At 39.4% G+C, this 25,248-nt stretch overlaps 1 protein-coding gene across 1 annotated transcript in view; it reads left to right on the forward strand.

Annotated features, from left to right (window-relative positions):
* The first annotated feature begins 986 nt into the window (after positions 1 to 986).
* LOC306886601 (polypeptide N-acetylgalactosaminyltransferase 16-like) overlaps positions 987 to 25,248 on the forward strand; it is a 62,263-nt gene continuing 38,001 nt past the window's right edge. Inside the window, exons 1-4 of the mRNA XM_079443856.1 lie at positions 987 to 1,295; positions 8,534 to 8,715; positions 8,894 to 8,992; positions 12,086 to 12,153. Coding sequence (XP_079299982.1) covers positions 1,119 to 1,295; positions 8,534 to 8,715; positions 8,894 to 8,992; positions 12,086 to 12,153 — 526 coding nt within the window. The 5' untranslated portion in view covers positions 987 to 1,118. The remainder of the gene's footprint in view (positions 1,296 to 8,533; positions 8,716 to 8,893; positions 8,993 to 12,085; positions 12,154 to 25,248) is intronic.

Below are 25,248 nucleotides of genomic sequence, written 5' to 3' on the forward strand. Positions count from 1 at the left end.
TAATGAAGAGCGTTTCTAGATCTGAACAGCACATCTTCTTTAACACAGTTACATCTGTACACCACCTCTCATTGATGTAAAAGCATGTCCCTCCGCTGCTCGATTTCCCCCTTGATTCCACGTCGCGATCTGCTCTGATCAGCTGGTAATTAGGCAGATGAATCACGCTGTCCGGTATGTTGCCATTTAGCCTGGTTTCCATGAAACACAGGGCAACAGAGTTAGAGAAATCCTTGTTTGTCCGGTAGAGCAGAAGGAGTTTGTCCGTTTTGTTGAGTAGAGAGCGGAGATTTGCCAGATGTATGCTAGGCAACGCCGTTCTAAATCCGTGCTGACGAAGCTGACGCTTCCTGTAGCATTTGACCAGAGCTACGGCTCCGCCAACTACAATGTCCAGCAAAACGTCTGAAAAATCTAAATCCCGTAAAAGATTTTGTGGTGTGTTCTGCCGAATGTTCAGCAGGTTATCCCTGATAAAACTGATCGTATTTGAAAAACAAAAACAGTACAAACACTGGAAAGCAACGCACAATAGCTGCCATCAGCGGCGCCATCTTGGATCCATTAATAAAATTGGATCCATAGATAAAACCCTAATGTACATATCTGATAAGAAAAAAACTATGAAGAAAAGTTTCATGCAGAGAATTCTGGGAATGTCAATTTTCACTGTAGCTAAATTATACAATAACTTGTTTTTTTTCACTCCAGAAACCGTGATTTTAACAGTAGGCCTACTTTACTGTAAAATTACATTAAATGTAATCACAGTTATGCACCATATATATAGTACAGAAACTTACTGTTAACCAATTAACAGGTTTTTACTGTAGCATATTTATAGTATTTTACTGTTCAAATCATGCTCAACACTTCAGTTTGTTTTTAATACTGTAGTGTCGCGCTGATGATCACAGAGCAGTGTGAGGAGAACAGGCGGGCTCTAGGACCTGAGTGAAACCCGCCACAGAGCCGCTCTCAGATCAGCGCAGCTCCAGAGAGAGAGAGAGAGAGAGAGAGAGAGAGAGAGAGAGAGAGAGAGAGAGAGATCACTGCGCACGGCTTCATCATCATCATCATCACCGACAGCGCATTACACACGGAGCTCAGAGCCGCTCATGATGCGCAGGATTCGGGCCAACGCCATCCTCATCCTCACCGTGGCCTGGATCCTCGGCACCTTCTATTACCTGTGGCAGGACAGCAAACCTTCCTCATCCTCCTCATCCTCATCCTCCTCGGGCTCACAGCTGAAGAGTCACGGGAGGCTGGAGGAGCGCACTCTTCCTCTGATCGTGAGTGATAATGATAATGATGATGATGATAATGATAATGATGAAGATGACGGGCTGCATGCTGATTACTGCTGAAGTGCATGCGTTTATATGAAGCGAGTGTGTGTGTGTGTGTGTGTGTGTGTGTGTGTGTATATCAGTGTGATGTCAGGTGCATGTAAGAGGCTTTTCCTTAATCCAGATGCAGGTGTGTGTGTGTGTGAGAGAGATAGAGATCCATGTTTCCTTTGTTAGGATTTAACCTAATATAAATCTTTTCTCTTATCAGTAACTAATCCAATAGAAATGTAATTATCATTTGTTCTGGATTCACACTGGGATTTCATTTCATATTTGGTACTAGTTCATATTCTAATGAGTATATATATATATATATATATATATATATATATATATATATATATATATATGCCAGTATTCCAAAAACTAGATATTTTAGATCACTTAATTAAACATAAAATGTTAAAACAACCCTGTATAGCCTGACACATGGAATAATAATCAGAAAAATCTGCAGTTTTGAAATGAAACAGTTTATTGAACCTTTAGACAAAATATATATGAAAAGAGTTTGCATATGTTTCTTGTTGAGTATCATATTTGACACATCAGGCTCATCTTGTATGATATAGTGAGAATATGGAGAATAAAAAACAGTTTTCTTCAGAAGTACAAACTAAGCAAAAATATGCAATTTGGTGCAGATGTGTATATATACCGTAATATATGACCAGAAAGTAAGATGAAATTCTGATAGCCTGTAATTTGGTATTTATAACAGTATAGCAGATACTGACATAAAACTATATAAATATTATAAATATGTTGATTGTGTGCAACAGGTTTTTCAGCAAATGTTTTGATCATGTTGATCATTTAGAGTCCTTAAAAATTTGATACAGTAGGCTTTATGGGGTAATTAATTAATTCAGATAAAATACTTCCCAACCTGACTGATGATACAACCGCTGTTGATATTGTTGAAAGATCTGCTTCTAATATACTGGTTTTCAAATGCTTATCTCAGATTCATATTAACAAGAAGTGAAATTGACAAAAGTGGAATGATTGTGAGTCATCTGTGCTCCACGGCTGTTTGTTGTTTGTTGTGCTCCTCACAGTTTGACTCCACATTCATCAGGTAGAGTGCAAACGCTCCGCTTTTACTCCTCAGACGTCTGCTGGCTTGCAAAAAGAACGTGTAATATGCAAAGTATTATGATTTCTATTCAAATGACTCTATGCATGCAGAAATGTCACAGAATCAGTGCATGTGAGCGAATGAAGATCAAACATCAGGAGAGGCGTCCCTGAACTGTGTCCTGAGCTCCATGGCAACAGAGCATCAGTCTGTATAAAGCGCCAAAAACACAACAGTGCTCTCGGTCAAAACCTGCTATCCTGGAGCCTTGGAGCAGAAAAAAAACTAGACATCTATCTTTTAGCACTGATTTCATAATAGTTACAGATCATTCTGGAGGCTGGAATGTGACTTTTGCCCTGATTTTCCCCGATTTACAGTCTGGAGAAGTTGACCAGCCAGTCTGCAGATTTGAGTTGACAGATTTCATAGAAAACTGCGTAGTGTATGATGGCTAGTTTTTCTTCTGTGACTATTTACAAAATCTGTAAGTGTATGATGCCCAGTGTTTCAAAATCTGTTCAGATTTTAAAAGTCGTGTAGCGTTTTCCAGCCTTTAGGAAAAATGAAATGTTCAATGGCCAGTTGCACAAACACTGATCTCTATATTATCACATTTAATGACTTGGAGGGCTAATATAAAGCTGATATATATTTGTATTATATATTCTATTTATTTATATTGGCTAATGCAGTTTAATTACAGCAACTGTGATGTACAGATATGTGCTGAAATTTAATGGAAAATATTTTCATACAATATTTACAAAAAAAAAAACATTTTGAATGATTAATAATAATGTTATTATTAATAAATAAAAATATAAAAATTACTTAATAAACAGAATTATTACTATATTTCAATGTAAAATGAAAAATTGAGTATTTAAGAAAAATAATATAGTAGTAGTGACAATGATAATAATAATTTTATTTTACAGTACTACATTGCAATTGCAATACTAATAATTTGTATGGTTCTTTTAATTTCTTAATTTTCAAATATCAAACCATCAAACTTTTATTTTGACTGAGGAAGCCCTTTTTTGATAATAAAATATTTTAATATACACTGAAAAAATTATTAATTGAATTTACTAAAAAAATATAATAATGTAAGTGGTTGCAATCAATATATTTTGGCTACATTTAAATAAACTAACTTTTAACATTTTTTTTTATTATTTAAATGTAGCTAAAATAAATTGTTTGCAACCACTTACATTTAAAAAAAATGTAGTAACATTTTTTTTTTAGCATAAAAAGAATAAAAAACTTTACTAATTAAGTCCATTCCTGCCACAGGACAACACATGAAACAAGGTAATTACAACTTCTTCTTTTTTTATCTCACTTTTCTTCCGCTACTGAGATATAGAATTGTGAGATATAATATCAGAACTGCAAGATATAGAATTATTTGATATAGAACTAAGGTATAGAAGAGATAGAATATTTTTTATGGTGGAAATAAGCTTCCGTACTATAGTCAGTGAACAAAGGGTTTCATCCCATACTGCTGCCATGCTATATGATAGATTTAGTTACTGAGCTAACGCTACTGTCACTGAATGCTGATCATCTTAAGATGCTCAAACACTGGAGCCTTGCTAATGAGCATTCAGCAGTGCTGGTAACTGATAGTAATTATACTACTTTAGCTCCAGTGTAATCCGCTGTCCATTAGCCTGCTTTGATATCTGATCTACCCTCATATTTGTGCCTCTGCCTTTAAAATAAGATGAAATGATTGTCCGCTCTGCCATGAGCCCTTTCACTCTATTAATGACAGAAGTGCATTACAAGTCCTGAAAGTAAAGGATAGTCTGTGTGTTTAGAGATAAATTGGGTGCTTTATCACAGGCTTTTTATGGACAGCGTCTCAGGAGCATTGTTGCACAATGCATTTATTTATTTGCCCGGAGCCAATAGCAGATCCTGCCTTTACTGAGGCCTTTTGCAGCGTATCAGTCTCGCCTAATATTCTTTTATGAGGGGAACAAATACTGAAATATCAGCACAAGCATCTCTCTCTCGCGCTCTGTTTGGATCTGTTTAGGAAGAGTTACAGATGCACAAATCTCTGCAATGGATTTATTAGATGTGCCTTTTATGCAAAACGGAGTGAGCAATATTTGCAAAGTTTTCCCAGACTCATTTACATGTTGCTCTCAAGCGCAAACTGATTATATTAGTGGCGTTCTGCTAATGGCCTGGTTTGATTTTGATGTACTCGTCCATTTGATGCATGTAAACAGCCAACAGCTTAGACACACACAACACAAACCAGATGTCTCGTTTCAGAGATGTTACTCGGACTCGACTCGACCGAAGACTTGATTGGTGAGAGAGTTTGTTTGCTATTATTATACAATAAAGCAAATTATTGAGCATATTCAATTCTTTCTACAAAATCAAGCTTCCTAAAACTAAAACGATATACTTTTTAAAAAAAATTCTCAATATAAAAAAAAAAATGTAACTGAAATCAAATAAATTATATAAAAAAATGTATTAATTTGATCAATTTTACATTTCTCATTTTAATTTAGTATAACTTGATGCGTTAAAAAACTAAAGAAAACTATAAAAATATTAATAGAACTAATAAAAATGAAGAAAATGGATCAAATTACTAAAACTGAAACAAAAATTAGAAAATAAAAGATGTATTCAAAATATTAATATAAACTGTAATTATAACTAAATGACACTAAAATAGCTCTGCGCCACAATACAATAATATTTTCAAATGATCAAGTGCATGCTAAAACAAACAAATGAATAAATAGCATAATAATAATACATTGTGTATTTTAAAAAATCTGTTAAATCATTATGATAATGTACTTTGTCATTCAAAAAATTATTCAATTGAAAAAGAAGGCAAATAGAAGTTACTGAATGATTATGTATTATGATATTTCAGACGAAACCATGCTATTTGCAGGAAATGTAATATATCACCTCACTCAAAGAACAGAGCAAACGTTCCAGAAAAATGCTGTTGATCAGCGTGAATAACAGCGATAGACGGTGTGCTGAAGCTGTGCTGATCGGGCTGTGCATCTGTTCGCATCCAGCGCAGATGTGTTCTGTCAGAGCCAGTGGCATATGCATCTCATCAGCTGTGTTCAGAGCTGCTGATGGAATTAAACATGAGATTTAGAGCAACCTGCAGTTTCAGAGCAGAGCAATCTGTGAGGTGATGGAGATTCACACCTGAGGCGTGTGTGTGTGCTAAAAGCACAAGCTACCAACTTCAGCAGAGGAAACTAAAGCACACGTGACAACACTGACCGTGACGCAGTCTCATTATATGTCTGCTGCAATGTTTGCATCTTGCATCTGTTGTAGGGTGACTACGGTTTATATAAGCTTGTGTCTGCCACTGAATAAAAGAGGTAACTGCAAGTTTTTTGTCTCACAATTCTGAGACATTACTAAAAAAATAAATAGTAAAAATAAAATAATTAGTAATTAATGTTGAAGCAGAAGCAACATTACAGGCATAACAGATTAGCTTCTGTCGAGACAAATTATGCAAAAGCAAGTGTAGATCTCACAAAAATCATGCAGAAAGTCCATCCATCAAAGAGTGATAAATACTGATGTCAGTGTAAGATATGAGATGTGAGGTCGCTCTCTCTTCACGCTGTATCTCCAGCTCTCAGCTTGAGTCTCCACTTCTTTCAGCTCCATATGAACACTGTGGAACTTAAAAAATATTTCCTACAAGAGATGCAGTCAGGATTCTATCATCTTTCAAAAGGTCATCTCTACCTGGATTGGAAACACTGGCTAAACCATTTGTCTTGAAATTTTGACACATAGGCCTACATGTGTTTTGGAAAGGCTGTACAAATTTTGGTTACATCAGTTGTGTTAGGGGTTAAATTAACCCCCGGTTGGTTTCCATGTAATCTGCCCAAAATCAACACTTTGAAAAACAACAAAGAAAAAGACAACATTTTTTGTAGGAGATCATAATTTTTCATATTTCATAAATTAAACAAAAGGTATTGTGATATGTACATTTTAAAAATGTAGATTTTTTCACTCATTTTATTACTAAAAGCACACCGCTAATCAACAAATTGCATGATTTGATCATTACAACAAATGTTTAGTACTTGATTACTTGTTTTAATACTTAATACCTATTTTAACTAGAAGCTATGCATCAATCCAATTAACCAAGTTTGAATCGTGGACTACTATAAAACAAATTATTAAAAAACTGTATTGAGATGCATTTACTCACCCTGGTGTTTTTCTAATATGGGACCACACGATGAATGCAATGATTGAATTTAGATTTTTAGGTGAACCATCCCTTTCAGAATAACAAACCACTAAAAAATAACCAAGCAAGTCTTTGTTTATGTTGTTCAGCTCTAGTTACTCGATCTAAGAACATTTGTTACAGTGCACTGAAAAATGGTGTTGTGGCCCAGTTTGCCTCTTCCCAGCATGCACCAGTGCATGAATTATGAAAATGGTTGCATTGTTTGTTTTCTAATTTTATGCTCTTGACTTTGTTGTCATAGTAGCGTATTGTAAAGATGTGTTTGTTCCTCTACTCAAACTGTCATGGTTCATGTGTCCAGCACTGAGGTCTGTGTGTGGAATTTTAATGTCTTTGAGTATCATGTGATGAAGCATTTCTCATAGAGCACAACTTCTATACACAAATCAGACTGAGAAAATACAGAACATTGTAAAGTTGTGTTTTTCCATTGACACAACTTAGGAAAATGTACAATGAGGTCCCATTAGTTAATGTAAGCTAATGCTTTAACTAACAATGAGCAATATATTTGTTACAGTATTTATTAATCTTTGATAATCCCCAGCTCTAGGCTTGAGCGATAGTAACTCTGATTCTTGCCTACTAAAACACCATTAACCCGATAAAGCCTAACCGTATTATATCTGATGTACAAATTCCCAATGCCTCTAAATGACTGACATGATCAAAACTTTGCTGAAAAACCTGTTGTACAGAATCTACTACGTCTTCTGTTGTCTGATTGAAAGTTTAGACTTTATTAGCAAGTAAAAGGTCTTTTAGTGTAATTTTACAAACATCCACCTTCAGCTTGTGCTTCATGTAAATAAATAATAACTCTGGATATTGGATATTGTTAGTAATATTTCAAGATGAACACTTACTGAAGCAGCTTCGCTTTACTTGATTATCCAGACATCATTTCTCTGATCATCTCTTAATAATCATTGTATTGTACTGCATATGTTTTCATCATCAAACTAAGCATTTAAATATCATCTTATTAAGACATATTATTGGAGATATAGAGTGATTACTGATATTTATATCATTTTATCTAAGTATCCACAATACTCTGAATAAAATCAAGCTTTTTTCTCTATATATAGCTGTACTATACTGTATATTGTATAAGCCATAAAGCCTGATATGGTAAAAAAAAAACGCATATGCAAACTTTTGTTAGATTTTCTTTTACATTTTGTCTAAATGTTCAATAAATGGTTCCATTTAAAAATCGATTCCACTGACTATTATTTTTCATATGTCAGTCTTAATTACAGCGTTAATAATATGTGACCCTGGAGCACAAAACCAGTCTTAAGTCGCTGGGGTATATATTTGTAGCAATAGCCAAAAATACATTGTATGGGTCAGAATTATACATTTTTATTTATGCCAAAATGCATGAAGATATTTAGTAAATTTCCTACTGTAAATATATCAAAACTTGCATTGCTAAGAACCTCATTTGGACAACTTTAAAGAAGATTTTCTCAATATTTTGATTATTTTTTACAGATTTTCAAATAGTTGTACCTCGACTAAATATTGCCCGATCCTAACAATCAATGGGAAGCTTATTTATTCAGCTTTCAGACGATGTATAAATCTCAATTTCAAAAAATGTACACTCGTGACTGGTTTTGTGGTCCAGGGTCACATATGATTACAATTATTTTGAATTATTATAGTCTAATATTTAATCTCAGTGAGCAGTGTTGAGGCTCTGCAAGAGACATTTATTTATTGGCATCACCAGTGGATAACCCAGCATGTGTGTGTGTGTGTGTGTGTGTCTGTCAGGTAACTCATGCACCAAAGCTGGAGCAGCAGGGTCAGCTCTTGGGCCAGTTTGATGAAAAGGCTTTTCTATCCAGCAAGCAGCTGAAAGCAGGTGAGGATCCGTACAGGGAGCATGCGTTTAACCTGCAGGAGAGCAACCGTCTCGGCAGCGAACGCGCCATCAGAGACACACGCCACTATCGGTAAGATAGTCATTTAGTAGTGTAGTACTTTCAGTTCTGTTTAACATATTTCACCATGTGTAAATCCCTTTCTGCTGATCTACTGTAGATTTAATATTGTCCTTCCATAGTGTGCTCACTGCTCAGCCATGACAAAGAAAGCCCTGACTCGCCCTGTGTGTGTTTGCTGCATTCACAGATGTGCCTCCATGACCTTTGACCCTGACCTGCCACCCACCAGCATCATCATCACTTTTCACAATGAGGCGCGCTCCACCCTGCTGCGCACTATTAAAAGGTAACAGCCTACACTGCACTAGTTTTCCAGAGTTTTTCAAAATTAGTTCTGGGTTTGAGGAAGGCCTGCCTTCCAAAAAATGAAATGTGTTATGATTGGTTAGCTGTCCCTGTGCGTTGTGATTGGCGAACGGCGTTTCAGTACTGCCCTCCCCCTTGCTAAAACAGCAAGTTCATCTATATTGCCATATCAATATTGAGGATCGCACAGAACCTTTGTGGTAACGTTATTGTTGTTGTTGTTTTTTTGGCCAAATCACGTTTTAGATGGGATGTCAACAACAGCTTAAACATAACTGCACGTACAGATAAGTGCAATGGTAATATGTATTAGGTTTATTGTTCTTTAATTCTAACATTATAACATGAATTGCAGTGAAACTGTTATACAGTTGAATTTATTTATACCATAGTCCCACAGATTTACACTATTTGTGGCCGCATATATATGCAAATTAATTCTCTGCCAGCAGGAGGCGCTGTTGGAGCGGGAGCGATAGAGGTTTCTCCGGTAACGCTGTACACAAAGCAGAGCTCCGCTCACAAACGCTGCTTTATCAGACATTATATGCAAGATGAAATGAAAATGACAAACAAAATTTTCTGAAGACAGTCGTTTCCATCAGAAATACAGTGATATAAAAACACCCGCACCGAGTTTAGATTTTGAAACGTGCAGTGCTCAACCAAGCGTAGTCCCAACCCCCCAACCATTCGATATTCGGGCCACTTTGTGATGTCACAAACACAAGAAAACAACTTTGTAGTCCAAACAAGCCGTTTCCATTTTTTGGTTACAATTTTCAATGTAGCTCAAATTGACTCTGTACGTAGTACATCAGAAATGACAGTTTAAGGGCCCGATTTACTAAGAGCTTGAGCCAGCGCAAACCCTCTCTTGGTGTTAAAAAACTGAAGATGCGCAGAGAAACATAAGTGTTGAAAAGGCACAGACACAGTCTTTTTTGCAGCTGGCTTTAATGGATATGCATTTGTAGGAGTTTTCTGTTTTCAGACACAAAAGGAGGAGAGTATTCAAATAAATCTTGCTAGGTGATTTACTAAGGTACTGGTATTTGCACCATTATTTAACGTGCAAAAAAGCATGTCCTAACCCACCTTGTGCTGTGTTATTAGTAGAAAACACGCATCTGATTATCATCAGCTCTGCTTGTTGCATGTTTGCGCTGCTCTTGGTAGATTGCGTAGGTTTTATGAAAATGACCTGGCTGCTTTTGTGCTTTTTAATTTGTGGATCACCCGCAGAACTTTCCACTCCCCACTGTGCTTTTATGGGTTTGTGGTCTCATGCGAATTTAGCCTGTTTAGTAAATCTGGCCCTAAGTGTCACAGTGTGCTGTTTGTGGCTGATAGTGTGGTGAGAGTGTATTTTACATGGCCATGTTCAAGTCAAATGTGTTGAGGACGTCATGAAGTTTCAGACTGAAACTTTTACATTAAGTTGCAGTAAATCTGTGTTTAAATCTAAAACAGGTCATGCAACAACATGACAGGGTTAAAACCATTTTCTGTAGAAAATACAAGTGGAGCTTCCACAATTCTATTGTCTGTTTCCAAGGTGTTACTATGTGACTGCCAAGGTCCCTTGAGAAAATGAAATGCGCTAGATTGTTCACAATGTGCACTTGTAGTGTACTTCAAATCTTAAAAAAACATAAAAGTTCTGTGAAGAAACTCTAGATGGCGCAGTCCGACTCTGACATAATGACATCATCACATGGCGCAGCTGATTGGTTCTTTTTGCTTCCGCAGCCAATGAGCTCCCTGCTCAGCATTCAAATACTTGGCTAGTGCTTGCTGTAGCAGTTTATAGTGTCCTTCCCCAGCTCCACCTGTATAGATTGGCTACAAGGATTCATTTATGCTAGATATGGGGGTTATTCATATATACGTTATATGTGCAGCAGCAGTATTTCTTACATGCTCACAGCAGCATGTTGTGGATGTATTGGCAGTGGCAAGTCTCGTTAGCAGCAGCGTAGCAGATCTCTTCCACTAAGACCAAACACATTAACATTGTCATGTACATCACCATGCCGAACCCTCCGAGAGTTGTCATGACAGAAATATATTTTACATGCAGATAATGTATTAAGTAATGACATAAAAGTCCACTGAAGTGTACTTAAAGAGAGTACATTTTAAAAAATGTGCACTTTATAATCATGTCAAATTAAAAGGTTTACTTTGAAGTACATTTTAAATAATTAATGCTATAAAGAAGTACACTTATTTTGATGTGTTGACTGACATAAAGCACATGCAAAATACTTGTTATAGTACAATGTATGTTATTTGAAGTGAATATATTTTAAATGTACTAAATTGAACTTCATCATTACAAATGTGTAATCATTACAAATACATTGAAATACATAACATACAAGTTTCAGTAGAAAATATATATATATATAAATATATAAATATATATATATATATTAGTTTAACATCAGTGCTTGTTAGTGCATTCATCAGTACAGTTTAACCATAATTCAAAGACAATAAAAGTTGTACACAAATATGTACTAAGGTCCTACTTATGGGTCAAAAAAATGGTATTTAATATAAATTTAAACCATACTACATTGTCATTTAAATGCAATTAAGTGTCCAAAAACATTAGTTTTTTAAAAAATATATTATTTCTGTAAATCATGAATTCAGTTGCTTTAAAGTATTAAAAAGGTGATTTGAACAAACCTAAATATGATGAAAAATCATTACAATTTCTGAATTGAGCTCCAAAAACATCAGCACCCTTGGTAAATATGATCAAAGAAGGCTGTGAAAATTAATCTAAATTGTTAATCCTTTTAATCTTTTATTTAAAAATTCACAAAAATCTAACCTTTAAATTCTAAGAATTTAAAATGGAGGGAAATATCATCATATCAAATACACTTTGGACACCTTTGATCATATTTACCAAGGGTGCCGATATTTTTGGCCATGACTGTATATATATATATATTTTTATTTTTTATTTTTATTTTTTTTACCACACATTCTCTTCACTTAATAAAGCTGTTGAAGATATAATACCTTAGCTTTATCTCTGTTGTTTTTGTTTCAGTGTACTGATGAGAAGTCCTCCTCACTTGATACAGGAAATTGTTCTTGTGGACGACTTTAGCTCTGACCGTAAGTAGAGCTTCACATCATTACAGCACAAGAGCACACACACACTCACATATGAAAGCAGTGAATGATGACAAAGTGTTTCCTGCGTGTGTATGTGCTCATATTTGACCTTTAGCTCTGGAGGTCTTTGTAAATATTGCTCATTCTCTGTACATCAGTGAGCCAAGACTGAGCCCGGCCCTGCTGTTGCCACGGTGAGGAAACAAACGGCACAATCAGACATGTAGCTCTGCTGTGATTAATGCTGTGGAGCGCTAAAGAGAGACGTGAATTTTCCTTTACAGAGATCATGTGTTGGTCTCAGGCGGAGCTTTACACTCTCCTTCTTTTGGCATGGAACACACATGCACATCACAAAACACACACACACACACACACACACTTCTCATGCTGACAATGATAAGACTGTTCTACTGCCAAAGGTGCTTCAAGGGTTCAAGTCTCATTCATTTCAGGTTTCTGAACTTAAAATGCTGGAAGACTCTTTACGAGCCAGTTAAAATCTAGAATATGTTGTTGTTATTACTGCATGCTTTTTTAAACATCTGAAAAACATCTGCTTCCATTTGCACTAAGCCATCCTTTAAATACAACTGGACTTAAAAAAACTGAAAAGATCCTCTAGCCTCAGATATGGCCAAAGATAAGAAGCTGTGCGTTTACTTCAAAGATAGTTCATGTAAAGTTCATGGAACGAAGTTCTGCTGTAGTCAGGCTCATATAGTCAGTATCTTGAGCTATATTGTTATCAGTGAAATATTCAGTGCTGGATGGACTTTACTCGGGGCTGTCAGCTGAATGGAAAGCTCCCGCAATCATTTAAATGAGCTTTCAGTTTGTTGCTGAATAAACTACAACACACGCCAGGTATTATGTGTGATGCTATGCTTGATTTATTGTTGATCTGAATGATTTAATTACTGACTAAAATGGCCTGACACAAATGCAATAAAAAATATATATATATATCAAAAACGTTAATTTATAAATATTTGTTAATTCAAGTTAATTCATATTTTATGCATCTTAAAATGTAAAATATTGTTAATAGGTTAATGGAAATGAACCTATATTAATAATAATAATAATACAATTATTGTATATTTGTAGTTTATGATATCAGCTCAGGGATTCCCAAATATTTTTGACCTAAAATAATCACTTGCAGATTATTAACAGACAATACATTTGCATAATCACAGTTTACAATAAATGCTTGTCAGTACATTTTGCAGTGCACTTTAACGATATTTCAATGATAGTAATTATGAAATTAGATATGTCCTACTTTAGTGTCCAAAAAAATCTAATAAAAAATACAATCTTAGGTTCAACTAATTGCATGTGATATAAATTTAAAATATGAAATATTTCATTGCAATTAACATGAAATTACAGTATGTGTCTGAAAATATTAGATTCAGTTCCCACTGAATTATATTTGTTCACGGTTCTCTGATGTTGGTAAATAGTCACATTACAAGCAGGTAAATAAATAAAATATTTCATCTTTTTTGGTCACGCTTTAATTTGGGGACCAGTTCTCACTATTAAACTAACTATTATCAAATTATGCTTCAAAACAACCTGCTAATGAATTATCTGCTTATTAATAGTTAGTAAGGTAGTTGTTAAGTTTAGGTATGTAGTAGAATTAAGGGATCTAAAGTAAAGTCATGCAGAATAAGGCATAAATATGTGTTTTATAAGTACTAATAAACAGCCAGTATAGTATAGTGAGAATTGTTCCCTAAATTAAAGTGTTACCTCTTTTTCTTTAGTTTTGTTTGTTTTGATTTTACATTTTTATTATTTAATTAATTACAAGCATTTAGTCAATACTCCAACCTATGGCATTTGAATCAAAATTCTCATATTTGAATCAAACCTTGTTTTAAAGTATTGAGCCTGGTGAATCTGTGAACAAGGTATTTGCAATTTAAATAAAAAATATCATACATACAAAGCAACTTTTGGACTGTGAATGAGTGTACAGCAATAATTAGCGCTAGACGTGCCAGCTCGCTGCGGTCCTGACAGGGTTTACAACAGCTGATGAGCTTCGGTGTTCTGAAGGGTAAAGCAGGATTTCCACTGCACCTTTAAATCCTGTTTACACTCGTCTTAATCACACACCTGATCTCTGCTTTCATCAGCAGGACCATGTGACCGGCTCAGTGTTTGGACAAACACTTGGCAGATTTCTTATTTTCTCTCACTGTATCTCAGTGGCTTTTTGTGCTGTTGCTACTGCTTATATTTAAAGTTAAATGTCTTAATTTAAGAGTGATAAACTCAAGCGTGCAAATCATTTCTCACTGTTGGGTCAGTCCATATCAAGTGGTCCAGTGGAGGTTGCTCGACCATTTGGTATTTATCGGTATCGTCTTTATGTCAAAACTCCAAGATCTTCACTACAACCTGCCAAATAAAAGTTTGGTTATAACTTTATGGAATATCATGCAATATTTCTGTCCATGTTTATAAACAGTCATTTTAAATTTAAAGAGAAAAATTGTGCACTCCGTATTGCTAAAGAATTAAAGGAATCATTTAAAGGATTTCAATTGAATTTTTTATTACATTTTAGAAGATTCATTAAATTGTTAAAGTTTTATGCTTTCATTTCATCACCACAGATAATAAAATTAATCACATTAAATCACAAAATATAAAATCCAGAGAAACTAAAATAAACAAGACATAATTTAGGAAAAATAAAAGCCAAACATATTTCATGGACACTATAAAAAGTAATTATAACAGTAAAATACTATACAAATATTACAATTAAACTTGGAAAACTATAATAGTTTGGGACATTAAATGTAATTTTAGTAAAATACTGTTGAATGTACACTTTTTGGAAGGAAAAAGAACAAGTTATCTTAGAATTTACAATAAATTAAAAAAAAAATGTAAATGGACAATCTCAGAATTCAAATGCAATTTGCTGGTTTTTTTTTCATTAAAAAAACGTTTTTTCTTATCAGTTATTGAATTATTAGCAATCACATCCTGGCATCCACATGAGCCAGCAGTGTGAGGAGTTGGACTGATTGATTGTGATGCTGTGGATTCCTTTGTAATTAACACAGAATACACATTTCACACACATTCAATTTCCTCCTTCAAACCAAATCACAACAGTCCATCCACACACATGCTCCCTGACATCTGCTATGAGAGTGAGTGAGTGAGTGTGACTTGACTTTTGTCCTGACAGTAATCTGTGCTTTATCCTCTCCATCACCATCTGCCATGCTTCCTCTGCGGCTTCATTCTCCAATACACACACACATACACACACACACTCTCACACACACACACACACACATGTTGGTTTTTGTGGTTTATGGGGACTCTCCATAGGCGTAATGGTTTTTATACTGAACAAACTGTGTGTGCTATTGCCCTACACCAACCCTACACCTAAACTTAGCCCTCACAGGAGACTTTGTGCATTTTTATATTTTCAAAAAAACACCATTTAGTATGTTTTTTAAGCCTTTTGAATTACGGGGACATAGGCAGTGTCCTCATAAACCACCTTCATATTGTAATACCTCTGTCATACCCATGTCATTATACAAATTTGTGTCCTCATAAACCACATAAACATGCACACACGCACATACACACTCACACTCACACACACACTCACACACACACAAACACACATGCACACACACACACCGCACACGCACGCACACACACACACACACACACACACACACAAACACACATACACGTACACACACACACACACAAACACGCACAGGCACACACACATACACATTCAATATATTCAAATCAGAACAACTGTCAGCAAGAATGGAAATTCTGCTTCTGATTCCAGTTTAAATTTTTCCCTAATGATTCTATAAGTGTATTTCTACCTGATTTAACCCATTACAGTGTTTTACAATCATTTTTGCACTAATAATAGAGCCTTCATGTCATTTTTGACACAGGCTATCCGATGTTCAAAACTTTGCATATTGCGTTCATATCTTTAAAGAAGCCTTGCATTTGCAGAAGCATTGGTTCAAAATACTAATTTATTATGAAATATCATAGGAACATTACTTTCCCACACCCACACACAAGATATCCATAGTTTCACTGTTTATTTGTTAGTACAATCATTAAATATAGTTGTTCAAAACACATGATGCAGCTTTCATTATGGTTCTACACATTCATACATCATTGAGAAAAGTACAGACACTGGAATCATTAAACAATTTGAAAAGTATTGATGAAATAATCAACACAACAGGTTTTTCAAAAAAAAAAAAAGATAAGAAAAAACTACTTTAGGCCTGCAGTAAAATGTCAACTGGAGTGTCCCTCACTGCACTGTCTTGTGGGTTTGGCCACAGGTTCTCATCCACATCATAATGGATGTTTTCATTAGCTACAGTTTGTGTTGCTTGCTTTGGGACTAATTTCACAAGTAAGGTGTACTTTTTCAAAACTCTTAGTACAAAAATCCAAACTGATCACACTTGTAACACAGCTTGTCATTCTTTCAAAACCTGATGTAATGCTTTTATTCAGTTGTACATATTTTCAGTCCACATAATCACTGTTTCAAACACAAGATTAGTGTAATATGTAATGACAACATTTGGCTTAATCACCGAAACACAACAGTATGATCTTCTTTCAGTTTAGTACTTTTAACAATCAGTTCATTTAATAGCAAACAAGATACGTGTTTCAAATCGTCCTTAGTGCTGAAATTAGTACGCTACAGTACTGTAGAAGACAGATTAGACAGTTTTCACATTAGGCAATACACTTACATTACCCAACTTTTACAGAATCTATCATTTCCATAATATCTATCTTATGTGTAATCAAGGGAAGGATCAATGAAGACATACTCTCCAATCATTTGGGCAAATTTGTTTTTATTTTTCAGATATAATTGTAACATAGGTTTACTTTCAATAATGAAATGTACACATTTAAATAAAAAGAAAAAACATAACATTTAGTGCACACATATTGTCACGGTACGCCCCCAGGAATGGCGTGGAAAGACGAGGTCAGGGTCCAAATGCAGGTAAGGCTTTTAATAATATAAACAACAAAGGCCAACACGGCACAGCAACACTTAAACACAGCAGATGACAAGACATAAACAGATAAGTACGAACCCAGGCAGAGTGGTGGGAGAGGGGAGACTAAATAGTCTGTGGCAAATGGGGAACAGCTGTGGGTGTACTGAGTTTGATGATGATGCGGCAGGTGTGTGTGATATGGCAGGTGTATGTGATATGGGAGATGAGTCCGGGAGAACGGGAGATGGCGGCCTCCTGTGGGGCCAGGGAGAAGTACAGGACCCGGACTCGTGACACATATTACATGACAGTTTTTCTCGATTGCTAAAACACTATAACCAGGCTTTTGAACTAAAATTTCAAAACCATAACGCTATTTTTCAAAAAGCACACCCATTTCACTAAATTATGAACACTATTCCCCTGCTTTGACACATAACTCAGATTTGGTGAACTGTTACGGGAAAACTCTACACACAAATCCCTACATTTCTCAGTACTTACACCATGTGGTCATTTAGAAAGCACTAGCATTATTGTTCACTCAAGTCTGCACAGTTTGAGCTCAATTAGCACACAATTACCCAAGTGGAAATACTAGGAGTCTAAATTTATCACACACCAATCAGAACCTTCGATGGATAAAGGGCCAAAGTCAGCTTACAGTGTTCCTTTGGTGCATTTCTCAGATCAGAAATGAAATTCTCAAAACTACTTGTTCAACCTCCACATCATCTTGTCACTTGTGCACACCATAAAAGCAGTTTCTCATTCTTTTGAACAAGTTTTGGTACATTTGGTACATTCATGCAACTACATTATCAGTTACTATTGTCATGTTGCTCAAAATGTATTACTTTAACAGAGTGCACTGTTATATTGACAACAAGACTAAGCATTTTGCCAACATTGTTTGTAAACAATGACTTTTCATTCTAATGGCACTGATATGTTCATTGACAAATACTTACTTTTGAGAGATGAACTAAAGATTTTCAGTAAGTTACAGGCTTTTGCAGGAAATCCATTGTGTGGTGCTGTTTGTACAAATTGTTTTGAGAAATGCACATACTTATATGCAAATAATACAGTAAGGACGATTCGAGAAAACCGACTGAAAAAAATTGTATTCGGGTTTGAAACAATGGATCCAGAGAGACGTGAAGGAAGAGGTCAAGGACACCACAGAGGAAGAGAAGAAGTAGGGAGCAGAGAAAGAAATGAAGGAAGAGGAAGAGAAAGAGGAAGGGCAAAGAGGAAGGGCAAGGGCAAGAAGACAAGCAGTCTCAGATATTTGAGTTGATGCGTGCCAGGGTTGGATCAGGCATGCGAGAGGATTTTACCCCCCGCTGCCTGGCCAGGGCCAATATAGCCTGTGATGTTGAAGAGGTTCATTGGCTTGTCCCAGACCAAAGACGGGCTACTGGGACAGAATAATTATTTTTGTTGTTGTTTGCTGTATTGTACTGTACTCTACAGTACATTAAATTAAGAAATAAAACACTTGGGGTGTACCACAAGTAACACTTATTACCGTTTTTTGTAGTATTGTTTTGAATTTATCTCATCAGTGTGTAAGACTGTGTTGTAGTGTGTGTGTGTGTGTGTGTGTGTTTGAGGGTTTGTGTGTCATGTCTGAGAGCAAAGTTTGCTTTTTCAGTAAGATTGAGTTGTTTTGAGCGGAGAGCTTCATTTTGACCTGAATATAGGAAGTTTGGGGAATTACGTTAGAAGTTATGGATTTGTGTTTAGAATTTCGCAAAGAAGAGGCATAATTTCAAGAAATGTGTTTAAGCAATCGAGAAAAACTGTCATTTGGATCAAGCCTGTCTTGATCATTTGGCCATAGATTCTCGTCCACATCACAATGAATATCATCATTGTTCATGCACCTTGGAAAAAACCTTTTGGCATGGCGAATCCATGCTTGACATTGGTCTATACTGATGTTATTACATGCCTTTTTTTCAGCTATTTGCCAAGGCAACATTTCTCATTTTCATTTAAAGTTGAAGTACTAAAATAATTAAATAAACTAAAATCAATAATTCAAAGTTTTGAAAATACAGGCATACTTTTTTTAATGTTTAAAAAATTCCAACAGAATTACTACAATTTTAAAATGAAAGTAAAAGCAGAAAATATAAATATTAAATTAAATTCAAAATATTGACTAAATATTAGTTTTTTTTTACACACAAAACCTTTACTTGTCACGCAATTTCTGAAAGCTGAAACTCAAACACCAGAGCCACACACTTAATATGCAAAACCATACACTAATTATCAGCCTTTGACTCAGTTTTCAATTTCATAAAACACTTTTTGCAAAACACAACACAATTCTCCATGTAACACAAAATTATACAGTTTTTTTCCAATTGCTAACACACAATTTTTCAAACTAGTCTGGTTTTATCAAAATATTTAACACAATTCTCAAAACCACACACCCAAACGTACTCGGTTACTAACGTAACCTCGGTTCCCTTAAATACGGGAACGAGTACTGCGTCGCTAGACGCTATGGGGAAAAACTCCTTTTTCTCCGAGGACTGAAGACTTTTTCAATCACGCAGTGTGACTGCACGGCCATTGGTTCGTGCAGTAATAAAAAACGAACCAATGGCTCGTCAGTGGTACTGCACGAGCCTATGGCGGCAAAGCCCGCCAGAGCCCGCCAGAAGGGGCGGGGTCATCTGGCTATATAAGCGGGCGCTTCGCCATAGGAAAACAGGCCAATTCGACTGAAGCGACGACCTGAGTCGTGCAGCTGCATGGCATGGCATAGTACGCAGTACTCGTTCCCGTATCTAAGGGAACCGAGGTTACGTTAGTAACCGAGTACGTTCCCTGTCGATACTACACTCGTACTGCGTCGCTAGACGCTATGGGGAACAAATACAATCCCGCCATGCCATGAAGAGAAACGACAACCATAAAACTGGCCTTGAGCAGTAAGGCTCAGAGGGACCAATTATGAGCAGGAAGCATCCTGCAGGAGGCATGAGGACCGAACTCTTCAGAGGTCAGTCCAGCCTTGAAATCGTTTCAACGGTCATAAGTACAGCCTCAGCACCAGGAATGGGGCCAAGAGCGTTCTTGGAGAATCAGGCAATGCCTGAGGGGACCGCTTTAAGACAGGTGTGTGCCATATAAGCAGAGAGAAACCTAGCCTGTAAGGCCGGGACATCCAATCTATAGAACCTGGCAAATGTGGACGGCGAGGCCCAGCCGGCCGCCGCACAAATGTCTGCCATAGGCACACCACTAGACCACGCCCAAGAAGAGGCCACACCTCTCGTGGAATGAGCTCTCACTCCAATGGGGCTCTGGAGGCCCAGGGAGGAGTATGCTAGTGCGATAGCGTCAGCTAACCATCGAGATATTCTGTGCTTTGTGACCGGAGACCCCTTGGTGCGGCCGCCAAATCAGACAAAGAGTTGTTCCGTCTGTCTAAATGACGTGGAACGCTCGATGTACATTCTCAATGGGCAGAGAAGGTTGAGCTCTTGGTCCTCCTCAGAAGAGGGGAGCGCAGAGAGCGTAATAACCTGGGCTCTAAACGGAGTGTAGAGCGCCTTAGGGACATAGCCGTGTTTTGGTTTTAGGACGACCTTAGAGTCGTTAGGCCCAAACTCAAGACAGGCAGGGTTTACAGAGAGAGCCTGCAAGTCACCTACTCGCTTTACCGATGCTAGCGCTAGTAGCAGAGCGGTTTTAAGCGACAGTGTTTTTAAGCTTGCAGATTGTAGTGGCTCAAAAGGGGGAAACCATGCAGGGACTGTGAGGGGTCGGGGCGGATTGAGCCTCCGAGATCCCCTCAGAAAACGGACAACCAGGTTGTTCCGGCCCACCGACTGTCCGGCTATAGGAGCGTGAGAAGCTGCTATAGCTGCCACGTAGACTTTGAGCGTGGAAGGGGCGCAGCCCTTATACAACAGCTCCTGTAGATATGACAATATCACTGATATGTCACATGTTGTCGGGTCTTTACCGCGGGCTTGACACCAGGCGGAGAAAACCGACCATTTAGAGGCGTAGAGGCGTCTCATGGACGGGGCTCTAGCCTGTTCAATGGTGCTCAGGACATTCTCGGGGAGATCTACAGAGTCCCATCGAGTACCCATAGATGCAGGTCCCACAGCTTGGGCTGGGGGTGCCAGATCGTTCTGTTCGCCTGGGAGAGGAGGTCTCGCCTCAGGGGAATAGGCCACGGAGCCGCTATTAGCAGCTGCGATAACTCCGGGATCCAAAGCTGGTTCTTCCAGAATGGGGCCAATAGAAGCACCTTGTGCTTGCATTCCCTGATCCGCCTGATTACCTGAGGAATCAGAGCGATCGGGGGAAAAACGTAAAGGAGGTTGGGCCATTCGTGGGCCAACGCGTCCTCGCTCTTCGAAAAATAAATCTGGCAGTAAGAGTTGTCTTTGGAGGCGAAGAGGTCGACCTCTGCCCTGCCAAAGATTCACCAGATTTCTTGAACCGTATGTGGGTGGAGCATCCACTCCTCTGAGGGGAAATTGTTCCGAGAGAGCATGTCTGCTCCTTGGTTCAGAATGCCGGGCACATGAGCTGCTCTCTGTGAACGCAAGTTGAGATGTGCCCATAGTAAGAGGCGCTCTGCCATCTCGAAAAGGCGTTTCGAGGTGAGCCCACCCTGGCGATTTATGTACGACACCACCGTCATGCTGTCCGAGCGGACTAGCACGTGGTGACCTTTCAGGACTGGCAGGAAGAACTGAAGAGCTCGACATACTGCTTCCATTTCGAGGCAGTTGATGTGCATTTGTCCTTCTGCGTTCGTCCAGGAGCCGAAGGTCGGTTTGCCGTTGCACAGAGCTCCCCAACCTGTGTAGGAAGCATCTGTTGTAACAACCTTCCTTCTGTAAACCAAACCCATTGTCACGCCTTGTTCGAACCATCGTAGGTTCCTCCAGGGAACCAGGGCTGACACGCAGGCCCGGTTCACCCTGACACGAATGCGTCCATGACGCCACGCATGAGGCGGAATTAGAGGTTTCAGCCAGTACTGAAGGGGTCTCATCTTGAGAAGGCCCAACCGAAGAACTGGCGATGCGGAGGCCTTGAGGCCCAGCATTCTTTGAAACGATTTGAGTGGGTAGGAGGCTCCAATCTTGAAGGAAGCCGTGAGCTGCCGTATGGCCAGAACATGATCTGGCGCGACTTTCGCCTTTATGCGGGCGGAGTTGAAAACTGTCCCCAGGAACGAAGTTCGTTGGCTGGGGGACAGGGAGCTCTTGGCTAAATTGATCCTGAGTCCCAAGTTCTCCAATGAGGAGGAGGGACCTGTGTGCTACCAGCTCTGCCTCTGACTGTGCCAGAATGAGCCAGTCGTCGAGGTAATTCAGGACATGGATTCCCATCTGTCTCAGAGGGGAGAGAGCCGTGTCTATGCACTTCGTAAAAGTGCGGGGAGCTAGAGCCAGCCCGAAGGGCAGGACCGTGTATTGATAAGCCACACCCTCGAAGGCGAATTTCAAGAATCGTCTGTGATGGGGGGCTATCTGGATGTGAAAATAAGCGTCTTTCAGATCCATCAAAAAGAACCAGTCCTCTGGGCGAATTTGCGAGAGGATCTGCTTCAATGTAGTCATTCTGAATGGCCGTCTCATGAGGGCGCGGTTCAGACGTCTGAGATCGAGGATGGGCCGGAGGCCGCCATCCTTTTTGGGGACGAGGAAATAACGGCTGTAGAAGCCTGATTCGCTCTGAGCTGGGAGAACTATTTCTATAGCTCCTTTCCCCAGCAATTTCTCCACCTCGGCTCGCAGAACGTGAGCGTTGCTGCTTCGCACTAAGGTGTGGACCCTGCCGCTGTACCGCGGGGGTCCTCGAGCGAATTGAAGTGGATAACCTCTTTCTATAATCCCCAGAACCCACTGTGACACTCCGGGGATGGCCTGCCAGGCCTCGGCCCGTGTGGCAAGGGTGTTGGAATTAATTTGGGTGGAGAGTCGCCATGTGGGGACTCGACACACCTGTTAAGAGAAAATTATTCCTTTGAAAATGTTTGCGTTTTATTTTTCCTCACTATAGCAGTGATCGGCTGTGTGGGCACTACATAAATGGGCCCAGTTCACAACAGTATGTACACAAACACATTGCCGTCGACACACCGAGCTAAACGGGGTGTTCAGAGGCGTGACAGAGGCCGTTTTGGGTGGCGAGTCGCCGTGTGGGGACTCGACACACCTGTTAAGAAAAAATTATTCCTTTGAAAATGTTTGCGTTTTATTTTTCCTCACTATAGTAGTGATCAGCTGCGTGGGCGCTATATAAATGGGCCCAGTTCACAACAGTATGTACACAAACATATTGCCGTTGACACACCGAGCTAAACGGGGTGTTCTGAGGCGTGACAGAGGCCGTTTCGCGGCGCTAGACTCAATGCTTCCATCAGGAGAGCAGTTAACTCCCCCGTGGGCGGGGTCTAGAGTCTGAACCTGACAGAGATTATCATAATGACAGCCCTTTCTATCAATCTGCCTAAAAAGATCAAACCACTCATTAGAAGAGGGGTGCTGATGATCCTTGTGTGTTAACACCCTGGCAGATCAAAAACTGATGCACGCATCCCATCAGATCCGTTCGTAGCGGATGAGGGGAGGCAGGGCAAGACACAGACTGTCAGCTGTCAGATCAAAGCTGTATGGAGAGTGAAACACGGGGCTTTGGCCAGCGTAAATTCACTCAAGCTTGAACGCTCAAACCCGCGATTTTATATTTCTTCTCCGAGGTAACTGGGAGGGGAGAAATACGAGAGCAGGGGAGGCGGGGCCAACTTCGTTGAAGTAGTACAACCGCGAGCGCAGCAAGGACAGCTTAGTGAAAATAGCGCGAGCAGATCAAAGAGCTGCGAGAGGCGCTAATCCTTAGTGCAAACACACCGGCAGATCAAAGCGCTGTGTGCAGAGTGAAACAGGCGGGGCTATGCCAGCGCGCAAAAATCACTCGAGCCTGCCCGCTCAGCCCCGCGATCTCTCAGTTTACAGAGAGTGAGAGCGGGGAAGGCGGGGCCAATCAGCGCAGTATTGTAAGATCTGTATAAATGGTTCCCTATCGATACTCCACTCGTACTGCGTCTTGCTAAAGACGCTATGGGAAAAAGCCTTTTTTCTCCTTTACTGAAGCCTTATTCAATCACGCAGTGAAACTGCACGATCATTGGTTCGTGCAGTGTGTTAAAAACGAACCAATGTGTCGGCAGCGGAGCTGCATGAGCCTATGGCGACGGAGCCCGCCAGATCCCGCCAGAATGGGCGGGGTTATCTGGCTATATAATCGGCCGTCTGGCCATAGGATCCTCAGATTTCTTCTCCTTCAGCGACGACATCTCGCCTTCGCTGATCCCAAGAAGCCGCCTCGCCGTTGACACGCCTCGCAGCTGAGCCAGAGACCTCCTGCCAGCTGAGACGCCGCTTTCACCGCGCTCCAGCCCCGCAGAAGCCCCGGTCTGTTCGCTGCCGCCATCCGGTGAGTGCTATAAAAATGCATATTTATCGGCGTTGTTGCAAATGCCGCAACAGCGAGTGTGGCTCGTGCAGGGGATCCTGCACGATGCAAAAGAGCAGTGAGCGCGTGCCGCCTGTCTGGGTCTCGCCCACGCACTGACTGCGCGCTTACTGAGACAGCTCGTTCGAGTATGAGTCTCGCTCTTCCCGCTCGCTGTCCGTCTCTGTGGAGGCAGCTCCGCTCTCCCGTTTCCCCTCTCTCAGCAAAGCTCGGAGAATGAAACATCAGAGCCACGGAGCTTCCTGCAGCGCTCGGATCCGCCGGTGTTCACACGTGAGAATCAGAGCTCCTCCTTCATTGGGCGGCTCTATTCTCTTTGGCGGACCGGAGTGGAAAGCTATGTGTGTGCGTCACTGAGACTGCGCTCACACAGGCAGCCTGCTTTCACCGAAAGCCGGGCTTTGCTCTGATTTGCTCGCGGTCCTCTATGTAGCAGGCCCCGCCTCCCCCCTTCTCTTCTCCCAGTCACCTCGGAGACAGGAACAGC

The sequence above is a fragment of the Barbus barbus genome (genome assembly GCF_936440315.1).
Source record: "Barbus barbus genome assembly, chromosome: 20".
Lineage (NCBI taxonomy): Eukaryota > Metazoa > Chordata > Actinopteri > Cypriniformes > Cyprinidae > Barbus > Barbus barbus.